Below are 24,591 nucleotides of genomic sequence, written 5' to 3' on the forward strand. Positions count from 1 at the left end.
ATAAACCAAATAAGGATGATTTTAAACTATAAATCATGCAAAGCTGTTTTGGTTGAGAGTTGAACAATGAAAACAAGGAGATGGAAACGTGCAACTACACTTTTTAAGGTACAAAAACAAGAACGTATCCAGTTTTATCAATACATGATACTGATAGAAAATGTTGCTGGGACTTTATGAGTGCTGTTATTCTGCACTGCGTTGCTGTTGCTGTAGCTTTTAGACTGAGTGTCAGTCATCATGGAGGAAAGCAGGCGACTGTAGCCCAGAGAAGAGGACAAAAACGCTGCAGCCTGCCGCCTCCCGCCTTCCGTTTTGCCTCCTTATTATCCCAAATCGGTAAGAAAAGGGTCTTTTTCTTTTGGTTTTACCGGTTATAATACAGGTAAACCTTTTACAGCCGCTGTTTGATTTCCTGTAGCGTCTTCAGCTACAGATTACTCAGTGTTTGCGCCTTGGTTTGCTAATCACACCGGAGACGAACGAGGAATGAAAATTGAATTTATCTGCCTTTTTCTGCTCTGAAAACATGAAATAGCCGCCCTCAATCCTCCAGAAGAGCTTCTGTGGGTGGCTGTGGTTTTTACAGCGCCACATTTAGCCCAAACAGAAGCTCTGCGGCTCGCAGGAATCAAGCGCTGTTGCGGCGGAGAGCCGCAGATTTGCATGCGCGTTAATTCCTCAGCACCGCGGACAGCTCCGGAGCTCGGGCCTGTCTGACGGCTCCGTGTCCGCAAGCCTCAAACACTCATCATCTCCTCCGTTTCCAGGTGATCACTCAACTGCACCAGCACCGGAGACACCTGAGGGGTAACAGCGGCCGAGATGAAGCATTTCCTGAGGTAAGGCGAGTCTCCGTGATTAAGATGGAAGCCGTGCTGTGGATTTGCATTTTGCATGGAAACGTGAAGGAATTCATCGTCACTCTCCTCCTTCTCCTCTCAGCTTGTTTATCCATGTTTGCCTTCTACCTGCTATAATTAATTATTAATAACAAGCACCCCGGTCCCTTTATTCCCAGTCCTCCCATTTACGCTCTTTCCAGTCCATTATGACATTGTGTAGCAGTAAGTGGCTGTTATGGTGTGAATGGTTTTGAATGAGTCCCTTTGTAAGGAGGCCTCTTAATAATGGAGCACTCCAGAGGTGTTTCTATTAATAGTTCTGCTTTCTGCCTTGGCTTTTTAATGTGTGTTTTTATAATTATGGGGTTTTTTTTCTCTATTTTGGGCTCATTATTGACCAAAATTGGGAGAACATAATATTAAAAAGCAAAAGTTTAATCAATGTGGGTGAAATTAGCACCTGAGCCTATAAAGTCTTCAGGAAAGTGTTTACTGAGGTCACTGAGGAAGAGCTTTCTGATAGTTTGATGCAGAAGTGGTTAGCGCCGTCACCTTGCAGCAAGAGGTTTAAATGGCCTGGTTAGTTTTCTGTGTTAAGTTTGTTGTGTGTTTTGTCCTGATTCTCTGGCTTATTTCCATAGTCCAAAGACTATGTCTACCACTCTAACTGGTGGTTCTAAATTGGTCTAGATGATTGACAGCTTAGCAGCAGATCAGATTTTGTTTGTCTTGAATTGAAGTTCTTAGGCAGACAGAGGCTAAAATATTGCATTTCTGTATATGCACAGAAATCCATGGAAGCGCGCTACTGCCAATGAAATAAATAAATAAATAAAATTTCCGCTAAATTGAGACTGATAAAATGATGACTTACTAAGTAGCTCATGTAAGGCAAAATTTCGAGTTGCATAACTCAAAATTTTGACTTAAGGACAGACATTTTGTTCTTTAGTGGAAACAAGCATCCATTGGAATCAGTACATATAAGGCTTGACATGTATAAATGTATTCAGGGACGTGAAAATAAGGAGGGGAGGTTAATGTCCATGAATACGATTAGAAGCTGTGAACATTTCACAAGCTGCTGTGAAACTGTGTTGGCGTAGTAAACGTCTCGACAAAGAGAAAGACAAAACACGACGGGGGAACAAAACACAGATGAAATAAAACACCTTTAATGTAAAACACCAAATGACCGAGAAAAAAATAACTTGGCAGTATTTTGGAGCTAGATTCTTAAATGTTTTGCATTTAGCAAAGCCAGCTGTATTCATAACTGTGCTTTTTCCACATCTGTAGTCATCAACCTTTAAATTGGCTTTACCCACCAGTGCTTTTCCCCCCCTTTGCCCCAGTTCATACCAAATTTCCCATAAATCCCAACTGATTTCCCAAGTGAATGAATAAATCTGTTGAAGAAAATTTAGCTTCATTAACTTTTAATGAACAGTAGAAGCCAGTAGAGGCTGCCAATGTTTTTCACTGATGGCTGTGTTTGCTTACAGTAATTATTCTAATGTGCTACGATGACTCTACCAATAGTTTAGAGATGGAAATATGATTCATGCTTTTGGCTGATCAGAGTATTTTGAAGGAATTAACGAAGACAGCAACACTTTAATCATTTTAGCAGCTGGGGACATCAGTTCGGGTTTTTTTGTGTGTGTAATTAAATCAAAGTGAAGTTTAATAAAATGATGGTGTGAGGTTGTCTCCATTGTTTTGACCGTTTTCACAGGATGAGCAGGTCTCGCAATAACCAGCAAACTGACCTTTATGTGTATGACTCAGTGGGGTAACCCTTTAAAATAGATTAGCAGGTGGCAAGTGTGTTGTTCAAGGACATTTTATTAGACAGTTCTGTGTATTAAGCCTGTAATTGTGGGTTGCTATATAACCTTAAACGCCTCCTTCACTCTCCCTTTGCTCGGTGTTCGCTTTCTTGAAGGTTAAAAAGCTGAGTGTCAGTACAAGCTGTTCAACATGCCAGTCTCATCCACAAGCTGAGAATGAGAGATTAATCCCCATGGACCTTTCTTACCTTCTATTTTTTGTTGTTGATACTGAAGATCATGTCCCACTGTGATCTTTGTGCAAAAGCTGTCTGGAAAAATTGTAAATGCTGAACAAAGATAGAGGTTTTGCAGCTGGATAGAAAAGAAAAATTTTCAAGTGTACTTAAAGTACTGTGAGTCCTCCCAATCACTACACAAAATCTGCTTTCTTGCTACCATTAGCTTACCTACTAATGCTTCCAATCCATTTATACATTGGAAATAAAATAAAAAAAAAGTAGCTCTTTGAATGAACATAAAAAAATCATGGAAAGAATTAATAAATTGCTTTATTTTAGCATTATGCAATTCTGTTATTCCAACTTAATGTACTTGAGTTAGACTAACTTGATTAATTAATGATGAATCAACTGTTTTACTACAGTTGAGTCCAACTTAATTTAATTGAGTTGATCCAACCCATGCAAATTACGTTAGTGCGACAAAAATGCTTAATCATAATAGAAAGCTATTTATTAATGTGGAAATCCTTTCCATGATAATTTTAAGTTCATTTAAAGAGTTATTTTTTTGGAGTGTTCAACAAAGTCTAGAGTCTGGTTAACATAAAATGTTAATGGATTTATAATAATAACTCCATCCATCCTCTTATCTTTACCAGGGTTGAAATTATTTTGTTCACATTACAAGTTTGAATTTTGCAAATGTAACAACCACCCAATTTCATTTTTTTGAGTGTAATAGTGGAAAATACAATTTTCAATCTTTAGTGAGACAACCGATGGGAAAAACATTGAGAAGAAAAAAAGGATTGTGTTCAGGGTGATGTTCAGCATTCTCTGCAGACCGAGGCGGACGAAGGCCGGAAATCATTTATTCTCTTAATGGGTCACTATGCATTTCCCAGGACATTTCCATTTTCATTCTCAGCGTCCCCTGCAAAAATAGCACACTTTGATCTGCTGCAAGTCTCCCCTAGTAGACAAGAAGTGAAGCACACTCTTCTGACTTTCTTCTCTTTGTGTCTTCCTCTCTGCTTCTGCATTTTCACTTCAGTGTCTTTGTCTCAAACTTAATGTGAAACAAAATTGGTCAAAAATAAATTTATGTAGGCATATTTGTGTAATATGCTGAACTGTAAAAAAGCAAACAGGAAGAAAAAAAATCATACCTAGAGTTATTTATTATTTCATTACTCACCTGATGTCGGTAACAACACATCCAATCCACACAGGCAAAGAAATCAAACCACAGATGCCCATAAATTATGTGTAATACTGAGAAATGAAGGTGAGAAGTTCATGGCAATAGCACCTTTAGAAATATATTACTTAGAAAATTGGTTATGTATTCAATACTTATTTTACCCACTGTATATAATATCTGTGTAAATATTTAGGAGTATAATCCCCTTGTTTTCTCCCCTGCAGAGTTGTGACCCAGTTCTTTGTGTTCCTCTACTGCAAGTGTCTTTGGCGGGGCCTAAAGTTTGTTGTCAGAAAGTTTACAGGACGCTGCGAGCTGCAGCGAATCTGCTACAACAACAAACATGGAGCCCGCAGGACCCTCAAGATAGGTATGACTTTCATCTTATTTGTAAAAATGTTTCGCGCTCATGCATCTATGTTCATATTTGTATATGATTTGGTCATATTTATCATTCATTGATTCTAGTTGCATTTTGAAATAGACGTAGACTCCAGTTGTGAAGCCAATGTGGAAATTACTTAAGTCTGCATTTTGTGTAATGGCCAGTGGGGGGCCTATTAGACTTCATGTATAGGAGTCTATCTGAATAATGTTTTTCACTTGATTTATGACCCCAGTAAACACCGTTCTGCCTGTGTTTGTGGTATAAATTTCTAGTTTTGAGTCTTCATCGATACAGGATTGTGTTCATTTTTGTAAATTTTGGTCACATTTTGAGCAAAACAGATGATAAATAAGAGTTTTCTTTGGGGCATGGCTACCTTCAATTCAGTTTTATATAGTGCCAAATCAGCATGCACTTTATATTGTAAAATAAAGAGCCTAAATAATTCCTTGTGGTTGTCAAGTTGCTATAATATGAGGATGAATCTAATTCTGGGTTTTATAGTAATGAGGAGGACTCATATGCAAGACAGTAGCCAGACAAAGTAATAAGGGTCATGCCGTTAATAGGCTCATGGCACAAATTCTGCTAGAATAAACATGATCAATAAGCAAAGGTGAGTCACAGGATCACAAACGGGGAAGCACAACTAAAGAACTAGGAGGGAAAAACAGGGCTATATATGCACAGAGCGCCAGTTAGGGGAACAGAACACATGTAGAAACCAAAAAAAAAAAATGCTTAAAGTAAAACAGGAAATAACCAATAAATACATGAATACTAACACCAGGATGTGCAAGAGAAGGAAACACAAAAGATTCAAAGCTTAAACACAGTAATTGAACAGAGCAAGGCACAGACGAGAACACAGTGAAGAATCAGAATATACTCAAACCAACACGAATTCATTCATCCACTTTTCTTCTGCCTCTAACTTATTCAGTATTAAGTTAGCTCAGAGATTCATGATTTAAATTCAGTGTACCATATCAGCAGTCTGAGGCTTTGGACAGAGCTTTGTTCACTGCTACTGTACGCATTTGTCTTACCCTTTGCAACATTTCCTTGCAGAGTCATCTCTGAGGTACTCCAAGAATGAGGTATGGGGCTCTTTCAATCTGTCGTTATGCACGTGCAACATAATCCGGGTTTATTGCTCAGTCTTCTTGCCTCAGTCCTTAACATGTGTTCCCACTCTGTCCTTGCCTCTCTCTTTATATTCCTGTCGTCTTCTCTGCTCTTATCCTCTCCAGCTGCTCCAGTCTGCCCTCGGCGTCCATCCTGATAAAGTGGAGAAAACCATCGATGACATCATGGCCTTGAAGAAAATTAACCCTGACACCAACCCACAGTGAGACTCTGCACTGCATATCATATTTCTGTTTTTGTGTTGTGGTTAATTAGAAGTTAACAAAGGAAGCTAATCCCTAGAGTAGCTGTGAAGGACAGCGGAGAGTTTATGCAATGCACTCATCAGAGACAAACGGACTACCTGTCCCTTTGTCTCTCCAGGCTCGGCATCTCTCTGCAGGCCAGCCTGCTGCAGATTGTGGGCTACAGGAGCCTGGTGGCAGAGGTAGAGAAGCTACGCAGGGAGCCTTATGACTGCGAAAATCCTGAGCATGAGGAAATGCTGATGAAGGTATGCAGTCTCTCTCTGGTTGCTTAAAGAGAACAAAATATTGTATCTGTCTTCATGTAGTGTCAGATAAACTTCATGAATGGGGTCACTAATTTGAACCATTACTCTTTACATTTGCTTGAGTTAAATCGGTTATCCTGTAGTTCATTTCATTAAATGGATGTTCTCCCACTACTAAACTAAATACATTTTTTACTATAGAAAAAGTTCCCCCTGTACCACTATGTTACAGTCTCATGTACTTACACTTCTCAGGCATAACATTACACTGTAGTGAATACTATGCTGTGTTATAGAATAATAATTTTACTCTACTGAGCTGTGGTTGTGTGCTTGTGTGTGTGTTGTAGCTATGGAAAGAGCTGCGCCCTGACACACCTCTCACGGGTCGCATATCCAAACAGTGGTGTGAGATTGGTTTCCAGGGCAGCGATCCAAAGACTGATTTCAGGGGCATGGGACTGCTGGGCCTGCACAACCTGCTGTAAGCTGTCGGCCTGGGAAACACAGATTAAAAACCAGCCAAGCAGTGCAACACTTACATATGGAGATATACATGTTCAGCATGTCATTTAAAGACTTTAAATAAAAGCCAAAACTATAAATAAATAATTATAATTTATAGGCTACATATGCATATCCATGAGTGGGATGTTCAGACATGCCTTTTCCCTTCTGTTGTCTTTCTACAGGTATTTTGCTGAACACGACAAGGCTACCGCCCTGCAGATGCTCCATGATTCCCTCCAACCAAAGCACAAGTATGTTCATTTTGCCTTTCACGGGCATATTAAAGGAATACACCAAGTGGATTGGTAGAACATCTCTGCCATTAATTACAGATGTAGACTGTATATGAATTTATGGAGTTTATAGTTCATAGAAAAAGAAAAGTACAGAAAAATGTAACCTTGCAGTAAAAGAGGAATGTACACATTGAGCTTTAATAGCACAAAGTTCAAGTATTAGTCAATGAAAAGTGTGTAAATTATCCAGCAGAATCACAATATAACACATTATATTAGATGTAACCACAGTGCTGGAAATAATATCCTTCAGATTCAAACAAAGCATGGATGTGAGGTTGGTTGTGTATGAAATATAATCAAAAGCATATCACATCTGTTCGCTAAAAGGTCATATGTATGCCAAACATAGTGTATGTGCTCTATTGAAACCAAAAGTGATCAACGGTGGACCTAATGGTAAAAGCAGGACAGCTTTCTGTCATTGACTAACAACTTAAGATTGATTTGATTGAACCCTTAGCCAATGTACATAGCTTGGGCAATTCTACTTTCTGTCTCTAATACTGACCACAATTTGAAAAATGAACTTTAAGTTTTACTAAATGTGATGGGACTCTGGCGACTGACTTCATAAAGACACCAGAAAAGTGTTAATTGAGGTTGCACAGTTAGGGAACCGAGGTAGTTTTTTCCCATACGTTTCAGTACAAATGGAAGTATTTTTGCAGCCAGAGGAGTCGCCCCCTGCTGGCCATTCAGAAGAGTGAAGGCAATTCAGCACTGGCTTCATTTTTCAGATCTAGCCACATCTGTTTTTTTTATTGCCTATGTAGCTAAATTATTAATTCAACAGACAGCAATTAGGTCAGTTTTAAACAACTTGTATTACAAGTGCCACCAGTGCTGAAGTTTATGACCAGTTTACAAATCTTTTTAGCCTCTTTTAGCTCATTGCTTCTCCCTTTTTTGCTTTTAAAGTCAAACGAAGCTCTAATGAAGCTACCAGTCCAGCATAATACCTGATGGTTATGAAGAAAAGCTTAAAAACAGATATAACATAAAATAAATCAAAGCGTCTACTTACAACTACTTGGTGTATTCCTTCTACATTAATCTGTACTTAATCATGCATAACTCTGCATCCATCATACTCTGCTTGATTATATTCATTTTTACAGCTTGATGCCATTCACTGCCTCATCTTTTATTGACTACTGCTGCTTGTATTGTTTCTCATCGGCATCCCAGTGAGCGGTCTCATTTCCAAAATGAAGATTCTTCTTCTTTTTCTTTTGTTTCTCCTCCACCTCCATTTCTGCCCATGCCTCCTTCTCTGTCTGTCTCATGCACTGTAGGAGCACACACAGAAAGCCAAGGTACTCAACTTCACTTTCATTCACTTGCCGTTTGCTGCGTTCATTGCTTTCTCATTTAGGTTGATTTTTCATGCACCTAAAGCTGCACTAAGCATGATAATTTATACAAACTGAAGCATCGTCTTGTCAGCCTAAAGGCAGAAAAAAAAGAGAGAGCCATAAATCAGCATTAACAGACAGTTTCTAAACTGTTATCAGAAGATTTAGCTGTTATGCACATTATGGTGCACTGTGGTTGCTGCTTCACATGTAAACTATCCGTGACTCAAGTGTGTGTCCTTCACAGCGAGGTAAACAAGCCTGAATGGGAACAGAAGAACCTTGACAAAGCGATTGGGTAAGTCTCACATGCACATGCAATATATGCAGACATGCACGTGTGTGTGGAGCAGGGAAATCTGGGCTGCTGCTGCTGGAGCTGTGTGAGGTTTGGCCTCAATACAGAGCAGCTTCAGCATGTGACGCTCACAACAAGCCAGCATATGCATGTGAGTGTGTTGTAGAAGTGTGTGGATCTGTAAGCAGGAGAGACTGTGTTTATGTGCTAATGGGCAGGAAGTATTTTACTACTGTGTGTCCTGCTGTACTGCTACGCTGGCTTCTGTTGTCAGTCTGCATTAGCGCCGAATAGAGCCGAGGATTGTTGTGAGAAAACAAGTGCGACATCGCAGCAGTGTCTTTAATAAATAGACAGTTTGTGATTTGCACTGAGTGTGGACTTTGTCATGAAGTGAAATGTTAAAGATGTTGAGCACACCATTATGGCCGAGTGATGTTGGGACAGTAATCCTGTTAATCTATATTTTATGCCTTTAGAATTTTAAGTCCTTGTGTTTAATGTCTATGGTAAGGTGCTTACAGAGGCTCTCTTTCCATCTGTTTGAGTGTAATCTCCGTTCTCTAAAAAACATAAAAATCTTTTGTGAAATGGAAAACCTACTGTCTGCTTCTCCTCTCCTGTCACAGCAGTCTAACAAAAAACAGGGTCCCACCTACTGACTTAGTAAATATTTTGTCCTCCAGGTATTCCTTTGCCATTGTGGGCATCAACATCACAGACCTGGCCTACTCTCTGTTGGTGAGTGGAGCTCTGAAGACCCATCTGTACAATGTGGCTCCAGAGATGCCCAGCCTGCTGCACTTCCAGCAGACCTTCTGTGAGTACATTGGATTGGGATGAACATTATTTTGTCTTTATTTTTCCTGTATATTGATTTATGTGTTTTTCATTTTGCTTAGAATTTTGTAAGTTTTTGCAGCAGAATTAAGAAAAGTTTTCTTTTAAAGTTTAAGGCTGTGGAGATGTTGGTATACAGAACTTGCATAAAATTGTATTTTAACCAAGTGGCATCTTCCAAAGCAGGTCGTTCTCCAAATACCCCTAGCCGAACATATCAATAATACAAGTTTAAAGCCTGGGACAAAAAACTGTTTTATTCTGTTTGGGTAGTTTCAACCTTTATTCCAACTGTATATCTGGGAACTCTTTTTATAACTAATGTTTCTGCAGATTGTTAAGGCTTATAGTTTGAGACATCAGCTCTTTGACTTAAAACTATTCAGTAACTGGAATCAACATTTTTGTGTTTTGAAAACAGATGCGAAAGGTGAGGGTTACCGCATGTTCACTGTCTGCAGACCTGTAATTGTTTAGTTTTAACCAACGAGTATTCCTGGGATAATCCTTCTGAAACTTAAAATATCCTAAATGTATTTTGGATTACTATTATTTTATTATTATTTGAATTAATCAATTTGGCCAAAAATGGGTTAATGAGCCCATAAACTTAGGTCAGTGTCAACAGCTATTTCCCCATAGACTTCTATAGCAGCAGAAGTCTATGGGGTCCACCACAGGTAGCGCCCCTGGTGGCTATTTCTGCATTGCATTCACTTTTCTGAGCCAGAACTACGTTCATCTTTTAAACTGTGAAAGTGCTAAACAAATGGAGGCAGTACTGGCCAGGCCTTGAGAGCCTTAACTGTATACAGTCATAGAAAAAAATCTCTAATGCCCCAAAGTGGCAAAAAATTAAACCACATACATTGTTAAAAAGATGTCATTAACTTTCAGCTGTTTGTTTAACAGTGTGTGTAGATTTGTAATTGGAAGCTTTTTCTCTTTTTTCCACCTGCTATGGTAAAAAAAGAGGTGTGAGAAAAAAACAAACCAGTTGAACTGTGTGGTGGAAAAATAAAAAGGATGCTAAAATGCAGTACGAGGATAATTACTTGTGGATTAGCTGCACATATGTGTCTATTTACTTTCTTTCTCGGCAGGTTACCTGATGCAGGAGTTCCACCGCTTCTGGATTGAGGAGGATCCCAGCGACATCATGGAGTTTAACCGAGTCCGCTCCAAGTTCCACCGAAGGATCCTGCGACAGCTGAAGAACCCAGACATGGCTCTGTGCCCCCACTTCTCTGCCTCCGATCTCCACCTTGTCAACCTCTAAACACTCCCTTGGTCCCATGTCTCCCCCACCATCACCCTCACTGAGCCCTTCATACCCCTACAGAGGTCTCCCTTTTTCATAAACCCCCACAGAGGTCTCCCTTCTTCATAAACCCCCATAGAGGTCTCCCTTCTTCATAAACCCCCACAGAGGTCTCCCTTCTTCATAAACCCCCACAGAGGTCTCCCTTTTTCATAAACCCCCACAGAGGTCTCCCTTAGATGTCTGGTAGGCCATCAATAAATCAGAAACAGCCTCACACTCGCAGAGATGGTTCCTCCAACTGCTGGACATATCTGGGAAGGCTCTGTTCCATGTCTGCTCAGCCCAACACGTCCCAGCTAATGTCATGTCGCATCACTGCCAACAGCTTAACTCAACCACACACACACTCACACACACACAAACAGAATCTAACCTTAGACAGGATCTTAATAATTTAAAATGGGGACTTTTCCCTCAGACTTCCCACATTGTAAACAGATGTTTGACCCCAAAAAATAAATTAAAAAAAGAAGTGCACACACATACACACTGCCTATCTGCCCTCACTGCAGCGTTAGACCACCAGCATCAGAGATGACCATAGCGATTGTAGCTGTGCATGAGGAGGCTGGCACCACACCATCACTACACTCATTGTTGTTGCTTTAAGGACTCATAACGATTGTATCACAGCCGTTACACCTCAGTTATGAACCCTTTTTGTTTAATTTAATAACAAACCAAATTTACTTTATCAGCCAAAAACAGATAGATTGCGACGTATTGATCAGCAGTTTGGAATATTTAGACGGTTAGCGCACTGACTATCAGAGACGAAGACATATAGATATATGAAAAGGTGTGATTTATGGGGCAGGGGGGTGTTTTTTATCCTTTTTGGGAGGGGATGAATTCCATCTAAGTTCAGGAGCTGCTGAATTTCCAAAAAAATCCCTCTGAATCTCTATTTAAATTTCAATTTGCATCTCAGTCTCATGTTTTTGTCTTGTGGACACAGCAGGATGCAATCAAACATAATATAAACGTTTATCCCAGTTTTATATGTCATTTGGCCACACTTAAATATTTTATATCCAGTTAAATTGGAGCGGGACTCCCACAAGATCTTCTGTCACAGTGGTGCTGTGTCTATTTCTGACTGTTTTGAAGTTGCATTCAGAAAATTACTTAGCAGATAAATTCTGCCCCAATTGGGACTAAAAATAATTCAGCAGAGATGCAATATGTAGACCAGAGGAGAAAAATCCCCCTCATCAAATCAAGGTTTGAGAGAACTTTTGCTGGTGCTGTTTCAGTCAAACCATAAAGGGCCACTTCACCTCGAAACTCTGTTTTACGAACTGCCACAGATGGTGTCTGAATGACATCAACACCTAAGATTTCTCCTTGCCAAAATATCGAATGTGGAGCAGCAGTTTTGCTTAAATTTCATTTTTGCAAACCTGCTAAATTGTGTTTATAAATATTTTATGAACCTTACTCGATGTGTGGCATTTGGCAGCCCTGCTCCCAGCTTGGACAGTAGAAATCTAAATATGTATGTTGTGAACATTTTCTACAGGTTTGCAAAAGCTTTTTGCCTTTGATTTGACTCCATGCAGAGATTCTGTTATGAATGTTTCTCACATCCACGATTGTTTGATTCTTTTTGTATTCATTGAATGTGACACTGTGTCCACTGTTGTATCAGCCAAAGCAATAATTTACACTCATTTCACTGCACATTTCTTTAAAATGTGTTTATTTGCACCATGCGTGCCTGAGTGTTTTGTTTAACTTTCTGACTCAGAGCTGGAATACTAATCAGTTTACACAAGCCACATGCAGAGCTGAATAGAGGTGAAATGTCACCACATTAACTTTGAAACATTAGTATAATTACCGTAGACAAAGGTTTCCTCGACTGTGGCAGCGATTGTGCTGCGTTTAACAATGCTGGAATTTGGCAAGACATTTAAATGCAGAGTTGCTCCATAGGGAGTTTATTAAGTGACTGCTGCTAAAACAGAGGAGAGCTGACAGTGAAAGTTTAAAATGCAACACGATGGAGGTGTTGACCTGCCAGTCAATACACCACCTGCAGAGCTCTCACTGTCACACTGACCAAAATGTTTTTCTTTCCTTTGTGCTACCATCAGCAATCTGACTGATGGGGGCATCAGCCTCCTAGTGAGAGCAATAGGACGCTGATGGTGCAGATTTTTCATATTTTTGTTTAAAGTTAACTCCTATTTTTATTAAAAAAACACGTTTAAGATGTGCAAGAATGACCTGAACAAGAAAACTATGAGAAATACACTCGCTGGCTACTTCATTAGGTACACAGTTCAACTCCTTGCTAATGCAAATGTTAAATCAAACACATGGAAGCAGCTCGGTGTAATTAGGAATATAGACATGGTCAAGATGACCTGCTCAAAATTACTAAATGAATTGGAAAAAGAAGACTGATAATTATATCTGATGACTGTGAATTTCTGCTGCCACATTCAGATGGTAGGGTCAGCTGAGCATTGTTTAGCCACCAAGCTGCCTAGCTGAATATGGTTGATAACTGTGTACATACCTTTATGATCGTAGTCCACCTATCTTCTAATGGCTGCTTCCATTAGGTTAATGTGTCATGTTGCAAAGCTCAAATCATCTCAAACTGGTTTCTTGAGCATCAAAACGAGTTCACTCTACATAAATGTTGATAAATACATTTTACAGTGTTTATTTATCAGATAAAATACGTTAAATGTCACCGTTGTTATTGGCTGGCCGGAAACAGCAGGGGTGTCCAAATTCAGAGGCTACTTCCACCTGAGGACCCGGCCTTCGCGGTCTAAAGAAAGCCGGGTAGTACGTCACGAGCTCTCTCGGTGGAGTGAAACTCTGCCGTCTGCTCCTTGCTATCTAAAATATAACCGGGCGCTGGCGTAAATTCTTGACCATCTCACACTTCTGTTTAATAAGTTTTCTGTTTGACGTTTATTCAGCTGTGTGAAAACCCTGGAGGAACCATCCCGAGGGATTACTAAAGTTAAATTTAATCTAATCTAATCTAATCTAATCTAATCTAATCTAATAACTTTAATCACAGCCAAACCGATTTACTCACGAACAAATTAAACACTGAAAAAGTCAAACAATAACATTTTTAAGTTATCAAAATGACTTATATATCATGTTTAACCCGAGTAGCGAAAGACCGCGGGGGTTTGAAAATGATGTGCCGGGAGTTCGGTGTTCTCGCCGGCTCAGATATTTGAAGTTTACACAGCTACATTCTCACCTGAAAATATGTTAAAAGTTTTTTTGCGACCCAGAAAGAGAAATAAGAGTAATATTAAAATTAAGTAGCTGCCGCCATTGTTGGAAACTGGAATTGACTGGGCCGCGCTATGAATTCTGCGATATGGTTTTTCAATTTTGTTGTCTGGGTGGAAAATCGGGAGAAATTCAGGAGAATGGTGGCTCCGGGAGATTTTCGGGAGGTGCACTGAAATTCGGGATTCTCCCGGAAAAATCGGGAGGGTTGGCATGTATGGTTACTGGTATGAGGTGGCCAGTGAGTGGATCACATATTAGCATTCCGGAAAAATGCAGTTAAATATTTAGATTACATTCTCAATGAGAACCCTAATTAACATTTTTAATTGATTGCTATTTTATTACTGATGTGAGAACAGATTGTAACATAACTTAGAAAATGATTCCTGTGTTAAACACGGAGTGGGATTTGTCCTTGAAAATCCAAAGCATGACCTTTATGCTAGCTCCAGAGTGCCTTCCCTTACCACCTCTCATTCACTCCCAAAGACAAGAACTAATCAATGCTAACTTAAATAGAGTCCACTAATCCTGTACACCAACGAAGGCTCCAACACACAGTGCAAAAATCCAAAACTGATGTGGATTCAGACAGTTTTAGGTACAACTTTAGCGATTAAGCTAATAACGGTTAGCCGGCTAGCAGTTACATTAGGTAGCTAGCAGCGATCTAGGCAACCGTGGTTATGCTATTATTTTGAAGGAGTACTTAAATTATCCTAATCTATCCTAATTAATTGTCACTGGGACATAAAAACCTACATGGCTAAAATCACCAGTCAAATCTAAACTAAACCAAAACAAGGGTTTAAAAGCTGTTCCCCCTGAAAGTTACACTTCTGCCATTACTGCTGTTGTAGATTTTTCTGATAGAGTTCATAAAAAATGTTCTTTTTTTCTTATAATGTTTCTGGGTTTAGTAGATAAAATAACATAAGCTAAGTGTCTCTCTTTGGCTAATGTTATGTAACAATGATATTTAGCAGTTACTGGCTTTTTTCTGTTTGATGTTAACATTAAGCCTGAAGACACCCAGGTTAATCTAGTAAAGTTCTGCAAGCCAAAAGAAGACATGGCCGATGTTAGGGCAAACCTAGGGTCAGCATCAGCAGGGCATTTAATTGATAGAGGGATCTTCATTTTAAATTTGATGACCCTGAACTCTTGTTCTTCAATTCTTGCTCTGTAATTCTTCATTACGATTTCTTTTTTATTAAACTGTTTTCTAATTCACAAATAGGGAAAAATACATGGTCTAAACAACATGAACAAAACTTTGTACAGGAAATATTTTCCCCTCTTGATATTCAGCATGTGGACCCACTAGGACGACTGCAGCTGTCTTATTTGTCACACAGCTGTTACCTGAGGTCCTTTTGTAGAGACAGACTTGGATAATATCCAGTTCATTGTCTCTGGAGCAGCATTTTGATTTTTTATCTCAGCTCTGAGCCACATTCACTTTTTCACCAAATGGTTAAAGCCCACGTCTTTTCTTGAACACACAACCACTGTATTTAACATGCTTTGACAAATGTACTCATCACATTACTGAAAGAAATACAACACAAGCATTAATTTTACATCCATGCTTGCACTGTTGATTGTGTTGAACAGTACTGAATACCTTTGTTCCTTTTGAAGTGAATGTCAAAGCTTTTTGTCAGTATTACGCAGCTGATTTATTTAGTGAATGTCAGCGCCGATTTTATCTCCTACTTGCATTTGCTTTGCTTTACTGTGGTCAGCTTTGCACTACTGTAAAAATATAAATGCAGTTTTCTTTATGTTAATAACTCAGTAATTTGTGGTGTGAGGGCCGACGTGTCCAACGATACTGTAGATGAAGTTAGGTACATGCTGCTGTATATTCTGCTTTGAAACTGCCTAAGAGACCTCGATCTGCATGATACGTTCACGGTCGCTGCTTCGACATTGTGTATTCTTCAGTAAAGTACTTCTGAATATTGTAGCGTGCTTCATTTGTTTGTGCTGTACTTTTTGAGATCACAATAAAGATCAAAGGAGAGTTAAATGTGTAGTTGACTAATCTTTTGGTTGGATACAGTAAAAACAAAGAGCTTTTAATAAAGTGGAGAAATGCCACTCCCTATGGACTTACTGTTTCATAAAGAGCACTCACGAGATTAGCCAGAATAAATGCAACCCTGTGGAGCTTTTGTTTTGAAGGTGGTGTAAATAATTATTCTTGCTGTTTAGCTTAATATGGACATGAGGCAGGACAAATAATGGGCATGTAGCCCAGGTCTAACACAAACACCCATATCTGCAGCCAGTGTAGAATGTGAAGATGAATGACCCGCCTACACATCCACGAGCTCATAACCGGACTTCTGCTTTCTAAGCTGGGAACAAAACATCGCTCCAACTTGGATTCTTTTCTAATGTGCAATGGAGTCAAAATTATGACAAATATGCTGCTGAATTTCTGCTGCTCATGCATTTAATTTCAATGAACAGCAGAGGGCAGTGAGGCAACATAAGAGAAGGCAGAATGAGCTGCTTTGAAATGAGAACAAGGGGAAAAAAGCAGGTGTAGACTAGAACAGATGATACTGCAGGGTCACTATTTGCACTATTTGCAAAGCATTTGCTAAACAAGATTACCGATGATTGTTTCCCCTAAACACGCTTCTGATTGAAATTAACAACCTGAAAACTAGATCAGAAATCGGGGCCACAGCCTCTGAGGTTGGCCCTGAGAAGTCAAACACACTGCAACCTAAGAAAATGCTAGCACAGCACACAAAACACAAGTGAAGCTGAACAAAACAGAAGTTGAAAGATGCTACATCTTCCTCCCTCACTCCTCCCTCCATCCTCTGCTTCTTTTCAGTGCACGGTTTTGGTTTCTGTCACGTCTGCAGCTGCTCCATCACATTGTCTCCTCCTCTAAATCACTTCTTTTGTGTTTTGTGAGGTTTTGTTTAATCCAACTTCCACTGTGTTTTGTATTCTCGCAGCACTTTTCTATTTGCTGACGTTTTCATAGGTTGCAGTGCATTTGAACTCTCAGGGCCACCGTAGAAACAGGCTAGTTATGACCAGTGTTGGGCAAGTTACTTTGAAAAAGTAATTAATTATAGTTACTAATTACTTCTTCAAAAAAGTAACTCAGTTAGTAACTGAGTTACAAGATTCTAAAAGTAATTACTTGAAAAGTAACTATTGCGTTACTTTAAAAAAAAAAAAGTTTAACCATGGGGTCCAGGGTATAATTGGCCATTTTTAACTACTTTTGATTTGACTTCTACATTTCACCTTTAAAAACTATTTACTTTGCCTTGTTTGGTATCATCCTTTTCAGCACAACCTCACATGTCTGAATTTACAGTTATGTTTTCATTTTGACATACTGTACTAACACAATTGATCTAAAATCAGAGAAAAAACATAAAACCCGAGTAGAAAAAAGTAGAAAAGAGTCAATAAACATGTTTATTGAATCATATTTCATAACTTCAAATGCAAATATAAATTGTCAATTTTAAAATCATATGCACAAGTTTTGCAAACAATAAAGTTATTTGCAGCCATTTACCTTTTACCCCTTTTTTAAATAACCATTTCAAACTATTTACAGAACAATCAGGTGTTCTGCATTCAATAAGATGCCACACAAATTATTTGTGCCACTCCAAAAAATAATTTATGTCCACTATAAAGGAGAACATCACAGCCTGATGCCTGCAGGCCTGACAGCAGCAGGTGTATCACTCCTGTTTTCATTCAGCAGTCGCCTCATTGTTCTGACACACAACACAAAACTATCCACAACACTACACACTAACTACACAAGACAACACATTAACGGCACACACGCTAAACGTCACAAATCTCTCACATCTCAAAACTCGCTCTCTCTCTCTCTCGCCGTCACTCCTAAAACTTCCCCCTCTTCCTAAATAACCAAATGTCATGTTGCCATATCATTTTTTGATTGGTTGACATGGTACATTCTTCCACCAACACAAAAGGGGTGGGTTTTTTTTAAAATTTGTTTGTTTTTATTTTTTGCTCATAAGCAGAGAGTGCTTGCTAGGGCTGTCCTTAGACGTTAAACGTGGCGAAACTATTGAGGAAAAAACACAGCGTATAAATTGTTTATCATGACTCTGGTTTTACGTGGCCTATCAACACAATTAAAAACTGGTATATATCACCTTGTTGCTTTGTCATCTTGAAGTGGACATGTGATTACCACGACTACTTTATGCTTACTCAGTCAAACAGCAGCACTCATGCATTTGTTTCCACGGGAGCGCGCGCAGCTGCTTAAAGCCGTAGCGCCCAGATTACTTACGTAGACAGCTAATTCCTCACGTAAAATTAAAGCATATGAATAAATTATACACTGGATGTATACATGTGTGACTCTTGCATTTTTTGGTGTGACTCTCAATGAAAATATCTTGTTACCGAAACTACTTGAAGCTCAGTACTGTTTGAGAACTTTTTGTTCCACATGTGGCTATTTGCAGTTGCTGGTTGATGGTGGATAATAGAAATAAAATAAAATTGAATAAAGCAATATTGCTTTAAAAGGCTTTCAAGTACTATTTGTCGATTATAAATAGTTTTAAAACTCATGAGCACATCCCTAACGCCCTACTCGTAAGCAAAATGATTACGTTTCTTTATCTTCAGATTTTTCTTTTATTTGCTACACCTTTTTGTATAAAAGAGCAGCTCGCAGCATTAAAAAAAAGCTTTAAAGAAGGTAAATCTGTACACTAAAATCAACATATATGGAGTTTGTATTGCTAGAAACAGTAATTAAGATTAGCTGATCCCTTCAGTTCACTCTCATGAACAAGCAGCCATCTCTTATCAGTAACTGATGACACGCAGAAAACAAACACTCCTGCTCTGAGTGTGCAGAGAAGATTAACACCGACACTATGATGTACAGTGTGTGTTACACAATCTCCAAACAAACGCAGAAAGTCTGCAGACATGTATGGAGGACCACAAGAGCCACTCTCCATTCTCCCTGCAGCACGGACTACACTGCCTATGAGGCTACATTCTTTAGGGCTATGTCTGTAGCATTCAGCTTAGCACAACAACAACAACAACAACAACAACAACAAAAAGGCGCTCTCTCACCCAGTGGCGGTCCTAGCCTGTTTGGCGCCCCAGGCGAATCACTGGGTTTTCATTTGTTTGGTTGCTATGGTGATGTGTAACGGGAGTCACGTGGGTGCTAGCGGTGACATTAAGAGGGCGTTGTCAGTCTGTCTTTCACTGGTTTGATTTTGACAGAGAGGAGGGCTGGGTAGCCGTAGTTTTTGTTGACCGCAGCACAACGAGTTTCCCCTTGTTGCATTAGAGCTGTGATGTTTTAAGAGTTTGAATCGCGAGCCGATCACATTGCTCTGTAAACTTTTCAAGCACTTTAATAAACAAGCAAGCAATTCCACCTCTCGCATTATTGCGTACAGTTGACAGCGCCTCAGGCAAAGAGGCAAGCTCCATCCCCGGCCTCTAGCGACTGTGGAAGTCGCTACACTCCTCCTCTTCTTTTCTCTTTTTTTTAAACTTTAAAAACGGGTTGTGTGAGACTTTAAATCAACAAAATATAAAATATACATTTTAAATTGTTATTGATCCCTTTACCCCTGGTCCTAAAGTGTATATTTATTTTCTTACTCTTCTTATATTTATTGTTTGTTTACTTGCACTGCTGTAACTGGAGCCTCGTCGTCTCGTCTCTCTATATACTGGACTGTATGTAGCGGAGATGACAATAAAGTTTACTTTGACTTCAGCAGCGAGCAGGCACACCGAGGGCTCTCGCGCTCACTTTTCGCGTATAGAATTTCGAAAAAACATCGGTGCAAATTATAAGTCTGTATAATAATGTCTGCTGTTTTCGTGTTGTTGGTTTGTTTTTATTTTGTTTTATTTTGCAAGTTGGTTATTAGACGCTGCTCCAGCCACCCAGAGAATCCCCCGCCGCCCCGCCCTCTCCTCCCTGTGCCGCAAGCAGCAGGCGCACCTCGCAAACGGAGGGCGCCCTTACTCCCAGCAAATGGGCGATAGAAAACCGATCGGTACCTGTGACATTCCCAATATGCGCTGGCATGATGTCGGGGCAGCATGAGTACGAGCAATTTTTTTTTTTTTTGCCGATGCCCGTGATGCCGCCCCCCACCACGATGCCGCCCCGGGCAACCGCCCGTGTCGCCCGTATCTTAAAAAACGCTACTGCTCTCACCCAGGAAACACACAGTCGCAAAGAGAGCGCATCACCCTGTAACCATGGCAACCGTAACGCTGCCGCCTGGAACAACAGAACGTAGCTGTCAAACAAAACCCAAACAATCCTGACCCGCGACAATATGAAACAGGAAAATACCGCCGTGTAATCCATTTATTTCAACAAAATAACTGTATTCTAAATACCACCTTTTTACTCATATTTTGTATTTTAAATACGTAAAGGCGGTACATGTATTCCGTTACTCCACAACACTGCTCACAAGTGATGACTCACCACAGTCGGGGTCTTGAATGAGCAGGATCTGACCCAGAAACAGGAAACAGTGTAATATTTGAGTCTCTTTTTTATTGAAAGCAGAGAATCATTAAAAGTTGCTTGAATGAAGATGAGGCCGTGGAAGCAGATAGTCAAGAGCTGCTGGTAGGGTAGGAAATGATGAAGAGTGAAGGTTGGAGCTGGCACAAGTCTCTGGAATAAAAAAGGCCCACTGACAAAGAGTTGGTCTGAAGCACAGGAGGCAAGACTTACAAAACGATCAAATAAATTAAAAGGTTTAAGCCAAAGCCAAAGTTTAAGTTTGGCGAGCATGAACGATGAAGGATGTCTTTTAAATGGCATCCAATTTATGTTTATTGTCACTGACTATGCCCATTTCTTTCTGTCACAGGTATCTGTCTTTCAGCTTAGTGAGATTTTTTGTAGAACTTTAGAGCAGTTTAAAAAGCTGTGAAGAAACATTTAAATTATTTTAGAGTGTGTGGCAGGCTGCTGACTAACGTTTCAAAGCTTGTCAGCATCCCTGCTATAGTCACTGTGGAGTTATTTGCTAGTGAGCTATGTCAAGCTTAAAGTAAGAGTTTTCTGTCTCATTAAACTGACTAAATCTCTTTGATAATAATGTTCTGCAGCATTAATCTGTTTTATCATTTGCATCAGTGTTGCACTGTTACGTATTTTTTAACATGTTCTTCATAGTCTTTTAGCATTTTTTCATCATCATCTCGACTTTTCTGGTGTGGGCGGCACTCACATGGATAATTTTTTGCAGAGTCATACGAGTCATATTTTTTATGTGCATGTGGATGGAGCCTGAAGATGAGAAAGATGATAAGTATCACTGTGATACTGTTATCTCAGAATGGGGTTTTAGGTTTTGTCACGCTTGCTAACACAAAGGAAGCTTGACTATGTTGAATTTCTTTTGTAGTGTGGGCTACCCTTTAGGTGCACCTGACCTCCACATTAAAAGCCACGTCTCCCAGTGCTGAAAAGTCTATTGAGGCAGAGGGTCTATCCAAGTTATAAATCACAATAGCTGTCAGAATTTTTAACAGAAGTCCTTTGGTTTGTTAGAAAAGCCTAAAAAACCATGTGTTTAAGATACTTTGTCCAAGAAGTGTTGAAACTCTTTTGTTACTGCAGTTAAATACAACTTATAATACAATGGCTTAAATAAGAATAGAACAGATGGTCTCCCAGCTTCATCTCTCATGATTTTGTCGGCTGAATCAGTAAAATATGTTTGCTGCCGGCAGAAAGCCTAATAAGTGCTGACTAAGATTTGTGTCGGCAATCCACATTTTTAATGTGTCTAACACGGCACTGCAGTTTTGACTTAGCTCTCATTACATCAGAGTTTGTCTGGAGCTGATCCGCACTAATCCACCGCTTTGATGTGATGTACATGTAGCTCCACTTGCATTATCATTACACATTGTAACCTCTTCTCTCTCTCTCTCTCTGTCTGTCTCTCTAATGTTAGGAAACAAGCTAGAAACACTTCTAAATTTGCCAACACTCACTGACAAGCTGTTAGGAAAGTTTGCTAGAGTGCTTAAATGTGTTTTAGTTACTCTGATAAAAGACTGAAAGTCTCAGCTTTGTTGATCAGGCACTTAGTTAATGTTAAGTACAAGACAAAATGCTTCTGTTCTTTTAAGAGCCTTACTACATTTGTACTGAGGATGCAGAGCAGACGTGATTGTAGATAATGTTATCTGTAATGAAATTAATTTGGTCAAGTGCATCCTCTTTGCTTTAATTGTCCTTGAGATGTGTTTGGGACTTGATTGGAGTCCAGCTGAGAGGACTGTGAAATGAGCCACAGGAGGAGAGGCCCAAACATAAGACACCGGGAGGCAGGGTAAATCCAAAGAGTCAAACTTTAACTCCAGGCAGCAGTCATACACAGGTGGTCGCTAAGTTTTGGCAAAGTCAAGGAAATAGTTGAAAAGGTCGGACATTAAATTAACTTGGAACATGATTTGACCTCTGGATCCAGCCACACTTCCAGCTCAGGTCCAACTGGCAGAAAGAAAAAAACAGACACAGCATTTCACACACCCTGGATAGAAATTTATGGGAAGATCCTAAAATACTAAAGATTTATCCACTCCTCGGTAGCTGAACTTGAAAGCATACAGCGCCAATACTTTAACACTGAATAAGCACTTGATGGCTTTTTATGCATGACTGAAAAAAAAATAGCTCCAAAGTTAAAGTTATAGTTTTAGCCACGTCAACACAACTTGTCAGCTCAATGTTATTCCACAATGTTTTATGGACAACCTTGTTAATGATTCCAATTGTGTCCAAGAACTGTTTTATATTACCTTTTTGCTAATAACAAACTTAAATCAGCAAAATCTAGATCAAAATAAAAATGTCACATGGACAAGAAAAACAACTGTCTCTTCGAATATCAAACAGCTGACCTCTGGGGCAGAGGTGTGGTCCCTGGCTGATGTTTTGTGTTTGGGTTGAGAATTATTGCCAGTTTTCACTTTGGTAATTCCACTTTGGTTTTATCTAGGTGTGAACAATCTTTATCACTGTAGAATGATGGACTTTTCAAACAGTTTTGTTGGAAAATTGCCTTACAATCATTCCCTCTAACTAAGATCTAAGATCACTCCTGATGCCTTTCCTCCTTTGCTGTGTGTTAACACACACCTGAATGCTCCAGATCTGACAAAACCTCTGCTTTTATATAGGTGGTCACATTTGCTGATGTTCAGCTAATCAAATGCATGAGACTATTAGCATATAGCTGCTACTTACCCTGTTATTCAAACACTGCCTAGAAGTAACTAGTGTATGTTTGATACAAAAACCCCTCCTACACATTTGTTTAATATACACATTGAAGGACAAATCCTTATCTTTTGATGTCATCAAAGTCTTTTATGTCTTTAAGCCATCCCTGTATTTTAACTAATTGCTGTGTGTCATCTGGATTCATTCTGATTCTGATTCTGATAGATAGATAAAGCTGGGTGTCATCTGCATAGGAGTGAAAATGTATGCTATGCACTCAAATTACACTGCTTATGCATATACATACATACATGTATTACATAATCAGAATCGGTCCTAGCATGGAACCCAGTGGAACTCCATATTCAACCTTTATCTATGAAGAGGACATTTAAATGAACCAAGACTCTAAATGAGTCTTTTAGATGGATGTGATTCAAAGCACTGCAGCGCAGTACCTTTAATGTTCTAATCCTCTAATACATTCTCTAATTTCTCTAATAAATATTATGGTCAACAGTATCAAACTCTGCACTGAGGCCTAGCAGGACAAGCACAGAGATAAATCAACTGTCACAGGCCATAAGAAGATCATTTGTAGCCTTCATTAAAGCAGTATCTGTACTGTGATGAGCTCTGAAATCTGATGAAGTTAGCTGCTTTACAAGTACTCTGTCAAGAATTTTTGAGATAAAAGGAAGGTTGGTCTATAATTAGCTAAGAAGTCTGGGTCTTTTTAAGTAATGGTTTAATTAACACCAACTTGAAGGCCTATGGTGTTTAACCCATCAATAGAGATAGATTCATCATATTTAAGATTGACGCATTAATTAATGGTAGGCCTTCTTCTTGTGAAAATGGGGTCTATTAAACACATTGATGGTTTCTTAACAGTAGTTTTATTCAATAGCAGCTTTAGTCTGTGGTGTGATGCATACCAGAGAAGATCTCAAATTAAATTTTTTTTGGGTAAAAGAGAGAAAACTAGAAAATAATTACAGCCTGCAACACTTACAAGCTTTCCTTGGCATTATGACTGACATCTTTGTGATGTAATTGACTTTACAGTTGCAAGAAAGGAGATTTTACTAAAACTGATTTCAATACAATATGATCCAACCTAGAAATTGTTCTCTTTAGTTGGATCAGTTACTCTCCCTGCTAAATCTAAAAGAAACCAATAAATGTTATTTATGAATTAAGGTGTTGTTATTTCAAATCAATCCCACATCTCCCACATATGAAGTAAGATGATGAGCACAATCAAGGTTTAAAAAATGGCTTTTGGTAATGCTCTAAATTAAAACGAC

At 39.2% G+C, this 24,591-nt stretch overlaps 1 protein-coding gene across 2 annotated transcripts; it reads left to right on the top strand.

Annotated features, from left to right (window-relative positions):
• Positions 1–216: 216 nt before the first annotated feature.
• On the top strand, positions 217–15,398 carry elmod1 (ELMO/CED-12 domain containing 1). 2 transcript variants are annotated; one of them, XM_063485320.1, is made up of 12 exons: positions 217–339; positions 771–842; positions 4,291–4,436; positions 5,526–5,554; positions 5,708–5,805; positions 5,967–6,096; positions 6,447–6,580; positions 6,789–6,857; positions 8,201–8,221; positions 8,508–8,558; positions 9,245–9,378; positions 10,502–15,398. In XM_063485320.1, exons 2-12 carry the CDS (start codon positions 826–828, stop codon positions 10,675–10,677), a joined length of 1,005 nt encoding a protein of 334 aa, XP_063341390.1. In that variant the 5' UTR covers positions 217–339; positions 771–825; the 3' UTR covers positions 10,678–15,398. The 2 variants fall into 2 exon arrangements, with proteins under 2 accessions (XP_063341390.1, XP_063341391.1); XM_063485321.1 differs by lacking the exon at positions 8,201–8,221.
• Positions 15,399–24,591: the final 9,193 nt, after the last annotated feature.

Source organism: Pelmatolapia mariae, linkage group LG10_11 (assembly GCF_036321145.2).
Source record: "Pelmatolapia mariae isolate MD_Pm_ZW linkage group LG10_11, Pm_UMD_F_2, whole genome shotgun sequence".
NCBI lineage: Eukaryota > Metazoa > Chordata > Actinopteri > Cichliformes > Cichlidae > Pelmatolapia > Pelmatolapia mariae.